Below are 17,433 nucleotides of genomic sequence, written 5' to 3' on the forward strand. Positions count from 1 at the left end.
ATTTCAAGGCAGGATTCTACCAGGAGGAATGGTAGAATTATAGCTTCAGCTCAGGACTGATGGCAGCCAATAAACTCTGACTCGTGCATGAGCCAAGATGACTTCCTTGGGACGGTGTTGGGCTAGAGGCATTTTTGGGCCATTTCTTGGGGTGACAATCCTGCTGATGGCTTTGCCAGGGAGAGGCTGGCATTGGATCCCTGGCAACTGAGTCAGCAGAAAGTGCTGGGCTGGACAGAGTGGCCTTTCTCCCAGCGTGGCTTCACGACCTTCCGTGCTTCTTCCCTAGGGAGCTGTGGCCATCGCTTTCCCATGCTCCTGGACCCAGTCCTACCGCTCGCTGGAGTCCTGGCAGCTCTCTGAGAAAGCAGAACAGGCTTTGTGGCCTCGGAGTGAAGGGCTGTGATGTTTTACTTCCGGGTCAGTTGCTGACTCCCCAGGGGAAGTAATTTTTTTCTTTAATGGCTGTGTTCCATTATCCACTGCATAAGGAGAAGCCACAGACTCAACTCTAAGCTTTGGGGTAGGGAAGGCTCATAGTAAAACCACGTTTCTGGATTTTGCAGATTATTGAATATGGAGATTGTTAGTTATCCAAACCTTTCTTCCCTTCAGGATGTTAAAATTTGAGCCATTCGTTGAATTCTCTACCATATTCCAAAAAAGAACTTGCGATGGTCCATTTGGCTTACCAGTACTTGCTTCAAAGGCCATTTGGATGGTGAGAAAGCCAATGGCATTGAAAGCCTCAACTGGGTTTGGGTTTTGGGAACTAGAAGCAACTTTTATATAACTTTTGTGTTATCCTATTTCACGCGTGCACATGTATGTGTGTTGTGTGTTTTGATGCAACAGTGATATCTGTTCTGGTGAAGGAAATGAGTGGTTGAACTATTAACATTTGGGGGGCCAGAGATAGCAAACACCTTCACAATCTTTTTCTCAAGAAAGGTTTTCCTTATTCGAGGCATCGTGATTGTATGTTCCCAAGCGAACATATTGTATAGACACATATTCTGCTATACTTGTCTGTAAGAACAGATCTTATTTAATGACGGGAAGGAGTAAGTACCTAAAAGCAATTCTCATCTTTAGAAAGGGTCTGGACCTGTAAAACACTGTATATCATAAAACTGGGTGAAAAAAATGAAAAACAATTTTCATCAGTTTAGAAGTTATTTGAACAGCTAGAGTTTGTCTATGCTAGGTCTAGGAATTTTGAAACCTTAAAATGGACTTAGGGTCTGTTTTAAGCAAACTGGGGCTGACATAGGAATGTCTTGTGAATCTTCCCCATTCACCTTTAGACTTTCTTTGACCTGGGGGAAGAAGTCCCAGTCACTCAAATCGGGGGGAGGATTTTATACCTAGCCTCCATTTCTGAAATAGAATGGCTCCACATCACCGAGTTCTGGGAGTCCAGCATATTGAGCAACAATATAATATGGTGTGGAAGAGAAAGATCAGGAATGTGGGTTGGTCCAGCAGAAGTTCCAGGGACTGCTTCTGTTCTCTCTGAAGAGTGTTTGAATCTGCTTCCATCAGTAGATTTTTTTCGCCAGAGCCTCTGTTTTTTAAAGAGAAAATGAGAGGAGATTCTACTGGTGTCTGGGTCACTTAGTCAGTTAACCATCCAACTCTTGATTTTGACTCAGGTCATGATTCTCATGGTCCTGAGATGGAGCCCCGCATCACAGAGCCCCTTAAAGATTCTCTCTCTCTCTCTCTCTCCCCTTCTCTGCCCCTCCCCCACTGAAGAAAACAGAAGAAAAGAGGAAATTCTAGTTATCTACTCATGGGTGAAGGGAGAACCCATAGTTAGTGGCCTTTGTGAGAAAACCAGAGTTAGTAAAAAAAAAAAAAAAAATGCAGTGGTATTATAGAGAATAGAGAAAAGTAGAGCAGATTAAAAAAATCTCTTCCTGGCATTTAAAAACAAGATTTCATTTTTGGTACTGAGATTTGGAAATTTCTAAAAAGCTGGTGATACCTGTAAAGTAAATAGAGGTTTTAAAGTCAGCAAAGTTTTTGAATGAAAAAAAAAAAAAGCAATCAGAAATAATGCCTGATTCCTGGAACCTTATGTAGATATAGGGGTTGGGTTGAGATTAGACTAATGTCATCATATCCTGCTACACTGACAACACTCTGGAATATTATTAGCTTTATCTGGATACCTTTTGTATCAAATTCTTGACCTGATTTTTGTCCCAGTTTCTCTTTTATATCATTTAGGTTTAGTGCTTCCTTTAAGAAAAAAAAAAAAAGTTAAAAAAATTCTAATGAAAGCTGGCTGACTCTACTATGAGTAATATAAGAAAATCTGTTTTGCTAAGGGAGTGACAGAATATTGAAATACCTGGTTTTATATTTTTATGTGGGTTTGGCAAATGCAGTCTGAAAGTGGCTAATATGATACCCGACCTGGTGTTAATAGCCAATGATAATTCCATATGTACCACCTGCTACCTGTCAGGTTACACTTTCTTTCTTTTTTCCTTTTTTGGCATGAGGGTTACATTAACTGTGAATATGAGTCTTCATGGCCAGAGTGGAGGCAAGCCGTCATACTTTTCAGATGAAGTAGATCTTTGATGTCATTATCATGCTTTTCTTCAGTCACCCCTTCTTCCCAACCCACCCTCTGCCCCCTATCCTGACAACTTCTATGTAGCCCTTAAGGGGCACAACATACTATCTTGAATTTGGGAATGGGGAGAGAGAGGGAAGGAGACAGAATGAATCATGAGGATAAACTAGACGTGATGTTCGTGGGGGAAAATCTTTCTACTAAAAAGTGAAATTAGAGAAATTTCCTGGAATGTATATATGGGGGAAAAAACCCATTAGCCAAGGCCGATGTGGATTTGTTAACTAATTGCTCTACACCTTAGTGTTTAAATGCCGCAAAGTCATTTCTCTTTCTCCCTAATAATTTGTCAGGAATGTCTCAAAACCTAACTCCACATAGGTCACAACAGCTTCCTCTCGGCTCTCTCCCACGGGTACATATTTTGAAATTGGCTGGGTAAAGCTGAAGATAATATCCAAAAAACCCCAAACCGAAACCAAATCACTTGCCTCTCCATGCATGGGGCTTGACTGGGTGACCTTCTGGCTCCTTCCAGCTCTAAGCTCTGCTACAGATAGGATGGAGCATGCTAGGTCCAACATAGTACATGGAAAGGATTTTTCTTGAAAGGTAAAGACATTATTAAGGATCCATGGCCATTCACATATTTTTTTGAAAGAAAATAGTTTTAGCCTCTTGTTCGTATTATTCCAGCTGTTGTTATTATGTTCCTTCTGCATAACTCTGAAAGACACAGAAAATTCCCTTTCTTTTAGGATTTTAAAAATACCCTTAAACTGGTTAATCTTTTCAGGTGGAAACCAAAGGCAAACGCTATGGTCTAGCTCAGAAAAACTGTCCAAATGTCTTACGTTTCCAAACTATCCAAGTAATAACATTGCTTAGCTCAGAAAAATTGTTGCGCTTTTTCCAGGTGCTTTCAAAATATTTTCCTCAGTCTGGTTAGTCCCTGTAATAACCCCATGATATAGCTGGAGTATAAGGTACATGCCTCTTGGGGCAGAAACAGAAGCTGCCCCTTGGTTTGACCCCCTGGCATCTGCTCCTTGCGGTGGCCACGGGCCTCTGAGACTACTTCTAAATTTTCAACTCAACTCCCAAGCTAGCTTATGTCCTCACTTTGTCCAAAAAAAAAAAAAAAAAAAAAAAAGTTGGCTGACTAGTAACAGGAAAGTATATGGTAATGAACCTGGAGAAATCATTTTCCGTTCTTCAGAAGAAGTTGCTGTTGTTTGTAGAGTCATTGTAAAAACCTAAACCTCCAGGGATAGACGGCCAGGCACATTTTAAGTGGCTTGTTCTTTTGGCCTACCAATCTTTTGGTTGCTAATATTAATGATTTAGCTGAGTGGGAGGGCTAAGGAGCTCTCTCTTTCCTCGTCTCTTTGAATGTTTGATCACTTACCCCCGCCCAAACACGCATTTCCCACTTTGTTTCTCGAGGTTCATTCTCAATTCGTGTCACTATTTGTTACGCTTGCCTTGGCCTTCCAGATTCCTGCCGTGCCTCAAATTTTCGAGCCAGGTATCTACGAGTACGTTGACTCTCCCGATCCTAGTTTATTTTGGGGGGTCAAAATTGAGATTTGTGCTTGGTTGCAAAACTATTACAGTTTCCCATTTTCAAGAGCACAGATGCATACGTTTCTTTGAGACTGTACTCTTCAGCATTAAAGAGGGACCCTTCATTGTAATCATTACCAAATGGATACAGTACTAATGGAACTTAATTGTTTCCACTAGATGGATCTCGGGTGTTTTTGGCAGCCAAAATGAAAATGATTCCAAATACCATCAAAGGGGCTTATAAGCACCCAGCATGCACAGAGTGTTTTGATATACAGTGGAGTGTTAATATCATTATCTCTCCTAATACAACATACGGTTACTTTAATCCTCTCCCGCCTCTGTGATCTTGGAAGATCCGACGGATAGAAGGCAAAGAATAAAACATTATATACAAGGAGACAAAGGGAGAATTAGTCCCCATCCTCTGAATATGAATTTTTTGATTGTTTGAATGTTGGCTTCAAATATGTACCTTTATCAATACTGACTTCTGTATCTTCCACGCTAGTTTGAGTTTGTATGCGACATCAAACATACCTTTTCACACATGTTCTTTCCAGATTTTTTTTTAACACTTACTTAGCAGTTTATAGAAGGAAGTGAATGATCTCCTCAAGCTGCTTACAAATTAAAAAAAAATCTGTGCTTATTAATTATGCAGGATTAGTCTAATTATAATTCAGCAAATTAATTAGCGACAGAAGGTGTTCTGAAACATTGGAGTACATTTGCATGTTAAATGGAGAGGCTAGTCTGTAATATATGTAAATTTATGCATGGTTTCATAGTTTAATTTAAAAATTTGCAGCTGCATATGGTATGGGAGCAGGTGAAAAGTCAGTTTTAGTTTAATGATGCTAACAAACATTGGATGGTGTCCTGTCTTAGCAAGAGAATGCACTCATATCTGCTAATCTACGACTCTGTCATAAGAATATAGCATTACACTGATGCTCAAACTCAAGGTCATTAGTGAGTGGACCCATAGGTGCAGTAAGTCAAAGCTAAAAGCTGCAGAGAGAAAGCGACGATAGGAAGGACTCAAACCCTGAACTTTGTTTGCCACTTTGTCCAGGAGCGGATATTGAGACAGTCCGCTTTAGTTTCGGGAAAGTCACATTCCAGCCTGTGTAAAAAGGGACATCTATTTGCCAGACTGTTATCTACTCTGGCAGGTATAAAAGAGTTGTCCAACCTTGATTCCCTTTCCAAATATTCACATTTGCACTTCATTTCAATTTCCCGGAGCCGTGGGAAAGTTATTACCAAGTTATGAATTAATGGTAGGGTAGAGAGTTTTACACATTGGCCTCAACCATCTGGCAAAACAGTAAAACCAGCGGACCAGGCAGCAGCAAAGGGCTCTTGGTGTAATTGGTGTTCACTGCTCAGCCTAGCATAGATGAGCTTCACAGGGAGGGCAGAGCGCCGGGAGGGGGAGGGGAAGGCTGCACAAGGGGAGAAGGGGTGCTAAGGAAATAGGACAGTAAGGACCCATTAAGCTGATGGCTGGCTAATAACTTCATTTCTCTCCTTCACCCGAGTAGTCGTGGCATTAGAAAGGGAAATAGATTTGTATCCCAATTCTGAAGGCTCACGGAAAGATGCTTCCCGAAGTCAGTCAGTAACATGTGCAGTTTCCCTCTGTCTTTTTTCCTTTTCTTGATCAGAAGGGCTAGGAAGGGATAGGGCAAAAGAGAGGATTTGGGTTAAAAACAAAACAGAACAAACAGGCAAACAAACAAACAAACAAACAAAAGGAAGAGATGAAACCGTGCACATTGCAAAGAGCCCTCCAAAGACATTTTACGAGAACAGTTGGAATTACAAACATGCTCTTTGTGTTGTGTTTCATTCCAATTGAAGCCCAAAGAGTTCAATTATTATTTTCATTAATGGTGTCAGATTTTCATCTGAGTGCAAAAACAAGAACTTTTCCTTGGAGATTTTTTTCCCCTACCAGCCTCATGTTGCCAAGTAATGGAATTCAGGAGAGTGAAGATGTCTTGAGTACAGAAGAGAAAAAAAAAAGTCCCAACATCCAGCCCCAGGTCCTCGGAAACTAGAGTGGGTTACCAGCCGGTAGTGAGTGGAGAATCAAAGTGGCCCCTTGGTTATATACCTTGGCGATTGTTTGCCATTTGAGCTACGGGAGGCATTCACTTCAGAACAAATCATAAAACGAAGTCTATCAGTACAGAGTCAGAATTACACGGTGGGGGAAGTGGCTCCCTCCCGGCGCCTGAATGACTACAGCAGACTCACTCCTGAGGCAGCGTGTTTGGTAACGAAGGATCTGTTGCCACACTGAAATGCCACTTCCAGGAGCTTGTCATTGGAGTGAACGCTGAAGAGAATATGACTTGATGGGGCCTGCTGCCATGTAGGAACCAAATGATTTTGCCTGCCCGGAGCTTACTGAAAACAGTGGTGAGGATCTTGACCCAGTATCTTCCACTGTTCCTCTTTTCTAGCAATCTGTTGTAATAGAGTTAATGGCATACTCTTTTTTTCTTTGGAAAAGAGCCCTCCCTAAAAATCAAGGGAAGAACTTTAATATGGGACAGATAAGCAATGCAGAGAGAACCAGATCTGAATTATACCCCCTCTGGTATAATTTCGTTTGGAAAATGGGCTATTTTAAAAGGTGGTGGGGAAGAAGGGGCAGTTCAAGGGAGAGTGGAAGAAGCATGCCCAGCGAAATGTGAGGGAGCTAACTTTGCCTGGGTAACTAGTCCTCACTACTGGCCTAGAGGCTCTATTACAGAAGGAAGAAACTGAGGGTACTAATTTTCACACTAAATACTAAGTAAGCAAATAATAATAATAATTAATAATAATAACAACATTAATAATAATACAGAAGCTTTGGCATCCTGTGGAAATGACTTGGTAGGGAGGACCCAATGAGCTCCCACATGAAAGACTGAAATTATCTGCTGCTGGAGAAATTAACTTGCTGGTCTATTTAAAAATGTCCAAAGGAGGATAGTCTCCACTGTCCCTTGGGTAATGCTTTCAAAATTTAGCTTGGTGACTTGACTCTGAAAAAATGTTTTCCAAGACTTAAGTCAACTTCTTAGGTTATACATTTGACTTCCAGCCTTTTTTTCCTCCATAGTCTTAATGGACAAATGGCCTCGAGTCTTCCTCATCCACTCAGGGCAATCGCTGACCTTCTTTTTGTAGAGAGCTTTTTGTCAAGGGTCCGTCTTTGGACCAGATGTGTTCTTGAGATGGCCTGTTTTCTGATGTCTGAGAGACTTGTTTGTTTTCTTCCGCACACTCCAAAATAGCCACCTAATTTTCAGAGAACATGGGTCCTGATAGGAGTGATAGACGTTTTTGTTTGTTTGCTTGTTTTGTTTTGTGACATGAAGAATGATTTCACTCTCATTTCCAGAGAGTAAGATAATGGACGTGACATGATGCCCCATGTGGATCAATGAGGCCGTAGTTCCCGAAACAAAGAGCTGCTTGGCAGTGTGTCCTACCTTTTCCTCCAGAAGGAGAGTGGCCAGACTCCCACTAGAGCAATGTTCTTCTAAGAGTCGGACAAAGCAGAGTTCCCCTCCTAGCTCTTCTACTTATTAGCTCTTTGACCTTGGACAAGGAAGCTAACCTGGCTGAGTCTTGCTTATTTCCTCTGTAAAATGGAGACGTTGATTCTCCAACTGTCAGAGGTGGGTGGATTAAACAAGATCACACATGGCCCATAATATGGGGTTGATGAAGGTGGGGCATTTCTTTGTTGTTATTATAATCATCATCATGATTAGTCTTTTAGCCTTTGGGAGTTAGAGACATCGAGTATAGCTGTAAGAAAGAAAATTTAGTGCTTCAGAGTTTTTTGTAGACTTACATTTTTCGAATCTGAGATGGCCTTTCACTGACATAGCCTGAGTGAATTAATGGTCATTAAACTCTCCCATAGGAATGTCTGTAGAGATTAAAGTTTCTGTGCCTACTCCGTTCCTGTATTCATATTTACATTTTAAGGGCTTGTTGAAATAAATGGAATAGATAGAAAATCTGCTTATAAAAATGAGTATTTGACTGAAGCCTAAGGAAGACAGTCAGTCAAAATTTTAAAATTTCTCCTCTTTCCATGGATCTTCTTGAACTTTGTGCCTGCCATCATCTTACCAAGCAGATTCCAATAAGAAGCATTCCCAGATGCCCCACTGTCAAGTTTTTAAGGTGTAGCAAGAACCAATGGGGAATTTGACCTCCCAGAGTGTGTTAATTTTTGTGGACTTCAATGAGAGTCTTCACAAAGCCCTAAAGCTTCAGGGCCCTTTCTCAATTGCGCTGACACCAATCAATAGGGCATGTCATTTTCAAGCCAAGCGTGGGGCCTACTGGTGCCCTTCACCTTACTTTAACTGCCTAGATTTGGATTCTGCTGGAGGCTTTTGGGAGAGGGAAATGTATTCTTTCTGTGGTAGGAAGGTTCAAAGAGGATATCAGAGTTAAGACCTAGATTAAAGCTGGAACATTATCATCATGTTTTTTACTGGTCTCTAGTGGAAACCTAACACTTAGGGGTTTTCCTACCTTATAAAGCAGAGTGGGCTGCCATGTTGGCCATCCCAAGTGAGAAAATGGCCCCAGGGGTATATCCATCCTGCACGAGACCCCTGACTCTGCCTAGTGCCCCTAAGGATATAAGCTTGACAGGGCCCTGGGAGAGGGCCGCCCATTTCTTTCTTTCTTTCTTTCTTTCTTTCTTTCTTTCTTTCTTTCTTTCTTTCTTTCCTTTCTTTCTTTCCTTTCTTTTCTTTTCTTTCTTTCTTTCTTTCTTTCTTTCTTTCTTTCTTTCTTTCTTTCTTTCTTTCTTTCTTTTCTTCTTCCTTCCTTCCTTCCTTCCTTCCTTCCTTCCTTCCTTCCTTCCTTCCTAAGATTTTATTTATTTGACAGAGATCACAAATAGGCAGAGAGACAGGCAGAGAGAGGAGGAAACAGTCTCCCTGCCAAGCAGACAGCCCGATGCGGGGCTTGATCCCAGGATCCTGGGATCATAACCTGAGCTGAAGGCAGAGGCTTTAACCCACTGAGCCACCCAGGTGCCTCACCATTTCTTTCAAATATGATTTTATCATCCAGGCTATCCCAGGTAGTTTTTAGAAATGATTATTTGACAGTTCTTAGAAAGGTAGGAGTGTTTTAAAGGAAAGAAGTTACCTTTTTTTTTTTCAGAAGCACACACAAACAGTGGAAGCCAATTGAGTTTTAATTTATTGGACTCTAGAAAAGGAGGGTTAGCAGTTAATCCAGATAAAATGTGTCTTCCTCAAAAATCAATGGCCTTAGGCTTTTAAACACCTACACAGTTTGTGAGGCTGATTCAAGTCTATGTACAGGTCAGACTTCAGTGAGCCAGCCTGTCTATGTGGCCATCACAGCAGAGAGAGAGAGAGAAAACCAGATATAGCACTCCCCGGTCTTGGCTTTTGGAGAGTATGGGGGTGCTCTTGTCCTCATGGTGTGTAACATGTGACCATGGCATTGTAGGAGTTATCCCTAGGGTTGGCAGAATTAGATTTCTTTAAGGGGATAAGTTTCAAAGTGAAAGGTATTCTACATACTATTTTGCGTAGAGTAAGGTTCTGCTTAATGGTAGCTGTTACTAGTGCTAAGTCCACATTCTTTTGATACACATCCCTGTCTAATCTTTTTCTCGAAAGAAGCTTTCAAGCCTTCCCACAGTGCTTTCCTTAACGTTTTTTGTATTACAATTTTTTAGAAGGCGCTATATCTTGGCATTCAAATGGGAGGTGAATTGAATGACCTCTACCACAAATCTGGGCAAAATCAGGCTAGGTTTTGTATCCATCAGATCATTGGTTATAATTCTGGAATCCGGCATGAATACTAAGTATCTGCCTTTCCTTTGATTTAGACACAGTACCTCCTTCTCTTCCCCCACCTCTGGACCTTGACTTTTCACCTTATTTGTGCAACTAGTTTGAATCTCAGTTTCTGTTTGGGAAGTCCCAGGACACATCTAGACCCATCTAGGAACTTTCATTCTACTCTCGAACAGTGCTATGTGTTCCAATATTCCAGAGATTGCAAGAGAGAGACACTTCTGTGTGGCTGGGCAGTCCCCTGAAATCTTAGACCCATATTCAGGAGTCTCCAGATTCCTCTCAGAATCTGAAGAAGCATATTTTGAATAGCTTGGTAGTGTGCTCCATGACAGCAAAGATTTGGTCCATCTTATTTGCCATGGTGTCTGAACCTTTGTGGAACATACTATACACTTCATAATTGCTCAAATGGTTAAATCAATTAATTCAGCAAGGATTTTCATTAGTAGGCATTTACTTCCATGCAACTATATTTGACTTAGTGTTTTCTTCTAGGGATGCTATAGTCTTCTTATTCTTCAAGAAACCAGAATCCTTCACGTTGTTATTTTTCTTTCCTCCCTCTCTCCCTTCCTCCCTCCTTCTCACCCTCCATCCCTCTTCTTTTCGTTATTTTCCTTCCTTCCTTCTTTTCTTCCTTCCTTTTTCCTTTCTTCTTTCTTTCAGACCATTTTCTAAATTTCTAAAACCAGCTATATTGAGATATAATTTACACACTATAAAGTTCACTTATTTAAAGTGCACAGTTCAGTGGCTTTTAATGTATTCACAGAGTTGTGCAACTGTCACCACAATCTAATTGGTTCAGGAAACAGACCGCCAGATGGAGCTTGCTGTGAGAAAGACCCAGGTTCAAATCCATGTTTCTGCTACTGACAAGCTATGTGATCTTGGGCAAATTTCTTAAATTTTTGGTGACTTCGTTTTTCCTAGCTGTGAAATGATTCATCAGTCGTAAAGTTATTGTAAGAAAAAAATGGCGCATTGTATATGAGGTACTTCCACCTAGCCTCAGGGTATGGCACAGAGTAGATGATTGACAGACTTTCGAAGGATCTCCTCTGTGATCCCTGTACCCTTCAGCTGCTGGACCAACACAGGATGGTGAGCAGGGACACAGATGGCTCTGATCGGTGATGTTCCTGAGCCACCTTCTCCTGACTCAGAAGCATGTAGAAGGGAGCCTAAGATGATGGTCACTCAACAGTTTGCCTGTCAAGCCCCAGGGGACTGCCTGCTCTGACCAAGGCATCACTCGAGATGCCCCACTGCCCACCGATCAGCTGTCCCTGCTTACTTTTTTCCCCACCACTTCAGATCAGTGGATTTGACCTACCTTTCATAAAACCCTGCACACACACCCCCTTGGACTGCAGCAAATCATGGTCTTTTTGTCTTAGTGGTTTCTTCCCTCAGTGTAGCCATTTCTGGAGGCTCTCAACTCTACACACTTTTCTTTGCCATCACAGAATATTAATGTTAGAAGAACCCTAGTGATAAGCCAGTTAGACCCAGTTGAACAAACTGAGGCCCAGAGAAGTGAGCTAATTTGGTTACACACTTGGCTCAGGTCAAGACTAGACTACCGTGCGGCATGTCATACATATCTTTGGAGTGAAGAAATGCCCTTTGGTTCATTGCATCACCCCAGCTGACCTAGGAACCAGGTTGCAATGTGCTGCTTGAGTTCACATTTTGATCCCACCTCTCTACTCCTGTGTATCTAGAGACCAAGGATAAACCTGTCGTTGTTGGTGTGTCCACTCCTAAGGAATGAGATCAGAAGCTTTGCAAAGTGTACTACTAAGTGGTTATGATATTTATGTAGTCAACATTGTTTGGAGAAAGTGGAAATAACAACTTCCAGCCTGATGAGAATCTGCACATTTGGTCTGAATCTTGCAGTTCATTTGGGTTTTCCGTTTCTGAGCGTAGAGCACTGACATTTCCCAGGCAGCTCCGGCTTCGGAGGGATCCAGGCCCAGGGGATTTGTTCCCTGCAAGTCACCCTGTGGTTAATGGATGGTATAGTTAGTAAAGGGTTCTGTATCGAGCCCCTGAGCATGGTGGGTAGGGGGTGGGGGTGGAAGGGAGGGAGGTGGAAGCTAGCAGTAAAAAGAAGAGAGAAAATTGGAGAGAGCAGTAAACCCCCAGGACTCCTTTAAATTAATTTTTAGGCTCACATATAAAATATCCAGGTCATAATTTCTGGACTAGCCATTTAGAAGCAGCTATGTCTTCTTTTAGGAAGCTGTATACAGTGTAAGAGAATTTTCTCTCCCTCTCTCTCTCCCCACATATCCCTCCTTCCTCTGCTGCTCTCTTCCCCTTTATGAACAGAAGATTATATCCTTAGTGTGCAGGGGCTGGGCGGGTTACAGACTTAGACTCCAGGCCAGCAAAAGAGTCAAAATTTTCCACCCGAAGAACTGATAAGGGTCCTAATTGAAACTGAATCGAGCCTTTCAGCAGGCCCCTTCTTTCCCTAAATCAATTTGATTTCATGTAAACATGTATTCCTTCTGCACGTTTCCACCTTCCACACCATGCATCTAATAATGTCTTCACGAACATTAATGTTTTCGCCAGATATGTTTTAGAGAAAGGGTCAGGTAGGTAAGGGAATGTATCAAACACGGGCAGTGCATTATAAGGAGCTCAATCGAAGCAAAACTTTCCCCAAATCAAGGACTCTGTAAGAAAAAGCACTCGAAGAAAAAGCTTTAGGAGGGGAAGAGGTGTAAATCACGCTTGGGGGTGTTGGAGGATAGATGTGGTGTGGGAGTGGGGGCTACTGTTCGGAAGGAGACCCGAGTGAGAATAAAGCAAGTTTTAAGCATATTGTAAGAGCATCTCCATGGGTTGTGAGTGACTCTAGCCACCTCTTCTGTAAATGCACAAGTACAAGGACGTTTCCCTTTAGAAAAATAAAATATTTGCATTGTGATCAACCTCTGAGTGCTACTGGAAGACGTTTCACAGCACTTTAGGAAGCGAAAGCAGGTTGTGATTTTGAATGCTGCATAAAGCAGTGCAGAGCAAAAGGAAACAAACAAACAAATAATAAAGAAGCGTGGAGCATTCCTCTGCCCTGTCACTCCAGAGGTAGCTCTGGTGAAGACCCGGATACCTTCATGGCACAGGAAGTCGTGCCTAATCTCCCGGCCCAGCCAAGATGAAAAGAGAGAAGTGAAAAGCAGATGTTATAACATCATGAACAAAATTTTAGCTGTTATTTCCAAATTCCCACCCCACCTTTATTTGTAGCTAGGGGTCAGGAGCAGTTGGCCAAATATTTTTAGCAAATCTAGAGTAAAACATCCTCAAATACAGAAACCATATTGAAGAACACAGTTCCCATTCTCTCCTCCTTCATCATTTACTGTTTATCTTTCCATCAGATTTTTTTTTTCTTTAAGTGCTAGATACAATTAACTGGAGCACTGTCCAATTCTTTTGTGTGATTCTTTAAAAAATAAAAAATAAACAGAAGGTCACCCAGAGAGTATCTCACCAGCCGTTGCTTTAAAATAGAATTTTTGGAAGCATTGTTGATTTCTACTTATTTTTGTTGGTAAATCCTGGGGAAAAAATGTATATCTTTTCCTTTAAAGTTCTAATTCAAGGCATGGATGTGAGAGTTCTGGAGGGACTTTGGGACTGCGGTAAAATTTCGTTGTCATAGTAACAGAAAGGGAAATAGGCCTAGCTCACCTGGGACTTTAACACTGCAAAAGCTGGATTTTTTTCTTTTCTTTTCTTTTCTTTTTTTTTTTTTCTTTCTTAAGGAAAAGGACTCTGCAAGTGAGATAAATGAAAAACTTATTGTGTTTTGAAACAAAAATCCCAAACATTAAATAGGTAAATGGCTGAAAAGGTCACCTCTCCCATTTTTCTGGTTCGACATAGTTGTCTGATTAAAAATGCCCAATTTAGAAATTGCACAAATAGTTTATTTTAGAAACAGTTGGCTTACCAATATGCCTCACGATGAATGATAACCTTAGACGGTGATTCGGTGACTTTGTATTTTTCCCGGTAATCTGCAGAAGGTCTGAGAGGACATTCACACTTGTTATGAGTCCTAAAAACCCCAGTGTGTACCTGCACAGACTGACCCGCCTTTGGATGGCAACATTACTGTTTTCTGATTTTGTATACATTGGTTAAAAAGACCAGGAGCGCTTTGTGTGTGAGGGTATACGTGTGAGGTATGTGAGCGCGGAGGTGCATGTGGTCGGCGGAAAGCCACATGCGTGAGAAACCCTGGGATTCTGGGGGAAGTTATGCCATTTTTTTTTCCCCCGGAGCAAGACATTTTTGCACGGCAGGAGTCACTGCTGCTTTGGAAGCCTTATTTGTGGGAGACGGAGTGCCCTTGCAGCTCGGGGGGCAGGTATATAAACCAGAGCCCAGCTTGTGAACCGCTTCGCAGGCCTCAGCGGTGCTGGAGCCGGCGTGTGATCGCAAACATCCAAATTTGCAAATTGCAGAAGGTCAGCGGTGTTCCTTCCCAGGCAGGGCCGGCTGAAACTCCCCAGACATGAAATACAATCCCTTTTAAATCAAATCTAATATAATGCAGATCTATTTTCCCCTAAAAAAATGTTTACTCCACCATGTAACACATCGCTTTCTCTTCACAGATTCTTTCTAAAATTTTTCCTCAAGTGCAATCAGAATTGTTTGAAAACAGCAGGAAACCCGAGGGACATGAGAAGGTTTCAGGTAAGGGGCCTGCCGTTCCTCCCTATTAAAGAAGTTGTCCTGTTTCCTCTCTTTAGCACTTTCCTTTCTTTCTTTCTTTTTTTTCCCCTTAGAAAATATTCACGGAGGCTGCTAACAATACAGATAACTCTGATTGCGTTGAGGGTTTCTGCATTTTGTAGTGTTTAGGCCTTTCGCCTCTGTTGCCCAGGCCCCAGGGGAAGGGCACCAACCCGGGCTGGAGATTTGATTTTCAGCCCTCAGGCTGCCCTTCGCGCACACAGCTGCCCACAGCAGGACCCGTGTTCTTGATATTCAGCCACTTTGGGATTTTTCAAAGCGGCTTCTCTGTGCTCTCTGCAAGCAACAGCCTCTTCCCTTCCTCTCCCACCGATTAACTATTCAGTGGTCTCTCTCAGAGTCTTCGGGAAAGCAGCAGCCCAAACAGCCGTGGTCACTTTAAGATCGCAGCATGACAACAAGACCCACGGGACAGTGACCCAGCTGCCTGGCAGTTAAATCTGCCACCGGTTTCATCACCCTTGCCACTGATGTACTGAGGATACGCGCTAATAAAAACACAGAGAGAGGCAAAGTGTGTCAGGTTGGAGATGAGAGGAAGTGCAGTCCCCCTTGGCCCCCTTCCTTAATCTTTGAAGGACCCTTATTTAATCTGCCAAAAGGCTTTCCTGCCATTCGTACACCCCGTCGAAATATAGAGAGCACCCTTCCCTGCAGAAACATGGAAAACACATTAAACAATAGCATCCAAGCTTGAGACTTTAAAGAAAAAAAAGTCTGGCAGCCATGGGAGGGATGGGGATATTAGACTCGTATTTTCGGTGAGAACAGTGAGGTTCTGAGGGTTGGGTAACTCACCTCGAATCACAGGAAGGGTACAGTGGAACCAGGAACCAGGAGGGTCTATCTGGTCAAACCCCTTCCACCAGACCACGAGTCAGCAGCTGCTAAGTGGATGCCTTGTTGTTGGCTTTTTGAAATTCTTCATAATTTCTGAGCCAGGGGTCACATACACTCATTTGGCACGGGATTGGGCCAGTCATGGGGCTGCTCCTGTCCGCCACCCAGGGAGCTTCTGGGGCTTAGGACCAGAGTCCTTCAGGAGTTAACGGGGGAGATGGGCACATACAAGGTGAGAAAACTATTTAGTAAAAAAAAAAAAAAAGTCATGTCATTTTTTTTTTTTCTCTTCCCCATGTCATGGTCATCAAACAGCCTTGCTGACACTGGGACATTTTTGGTTAGTTATTTAACATGATTACCAGCCTCTCTTAAAAAAGTCAAACCCCTCCTCTCCATCGTACAAATATCCCCCTTTTGCACAGTGTAAAGACAAGCAGAAATAAAATGAGCTTTCTTGGGGACCACACGGGAGCATTGTGCGGGGAGGAGGTTGATGGTGTTTTGTGTTCCAAATACAAACGTAAATAATATCAGTCCAAAAAATGTACAAGATTCAAAAGGATTCCAGAGCACCGTGATGGCCAAAGCTTGGCTTTCACTTCCTGAAGAAACAGAAGTAAGAAGAGGGGTTGGCAGTTTGGATTCCTATCCCCCTATTCTCTACCATCACTTCCAAAGACTTTTATATTTGAGAATGCTCCCATCAATTTCAAGAGGCTTTTAACAGAATGTCTTGGTATTTTATTTTTCTCAAATTTTGGAAATGTACAAACTAAGCACATACATGTTCGTATTTTCTATACTTTTTCCATTATTTGCTAAGTAATGGTTTCATGTTTCAGTGTGCCTGAGCTTTTAACAGCGTTGGAACAAATACTACTGATCTCAAAATAATGGGAGATTCTCATTCAATGTGAAAATATTTGACTTCTACAAAGAATTTTTTTTTTAAGTTTGTAGATTCTAATTGTCTTATTTTGGGGATAGAGCTAAAATTAATTGGCAATTTTTGTTTTTTTTTTTATTGACATAAAATTCGTATAACATATTCATCATTTTAACCATTTTAAATTGTGCAATTCAGTGGCCTTTAGTATATTCACAGTGTTGTGCAGCCATCACCACCATACAATTCCAGAACATTTTCAACATCTCCAGATGAAACCCCATCCTTCCCAATTCCCCTTTCTCCCCACCCACTGACAACCATGAATCCACTTTCTGTGTCTATGGATTTTTCTATTTGGAACATTTCATATAATTGGAATCATTCAATAATACATGTCAACAATACACAAATCATACAACAATACATACAATTTTCGTGTCTGGTTTCTTTCTCTTAGCATCATGTTTTCAGGTTCATCCTTGTAGCAGGTATGAGTAGTTCATTCCTTTTTATGGCTGAATAATATTCCATTGTAAAAGCACATTTTGTTTATTTCTACATCAGTTGACGGACGCTTGGGTTGTTTTTACTTTTAGGCTTTTATAAATAATGCTGCTATGAACATTTGCGTACAAGCTTTTTGGTGTGTGAACATATGTTTTCAATTCTCTTGAGTATATATCTAAGAGTAGAATTCTGAGTCATATGTTAACTCTATCTTTAGCTTTTTGAGGAACTGCCAAACTGTTTTCCACAGTGGCTGCATCATTTTATATTCCCACCAGTAATGTACAAAGGTTCCAATTTCCCCATATCTTTGCCAACACTTGTTATTTTCTAGGATTTTTTTTTTTTGTCTTTTGTTTTTGTTTTAATTT

The 17,433-nt window shown here is 41.6% G+C and overlaps 1 protein-coding gene across 3 annotated transcripts in view; it reads left to right on the top strand.

Moving 5' to 3' along the window:
- LOC111155241 (early B-cell factor 2) overlaps positions 1-17,433 on the top strand; it is a 188,648-nt gene that overhangs the window by 119,930 nt on the left and 51,285 nt on the right. For all 3 annotated transcript variants that reach the window (XM_022515354.1, XM_022515362.1, XM_022515356.1), the window contains one exon: positions 14,682-14,763. In XM_022515354.1, coding sequence (XP_022371062.1) covers positions 14,682-14,763 — 82 coding nt within the window. The remainder of the gene's footprint in view (positions 1-14,681; positions 14,764-17,433) is intronic.

Source organism: Enhydra lutris, unplaced genomic scaffold (genome assembly GCF_002288905.1).
Source record: "Enhydra lutris kenyoni isolate GAN:26980312 unplaced genomic scaffold, ASM228890v2 scaffoldscaffold3, whole genome shotgun sequence".
Taxonomy (NCBI): domain Eukaryota; kingdom Metazoa; phylum Chordata; class Mammalia; order Carnivora; family Mustelidae; genus Enhydra; species Enhydra lutris.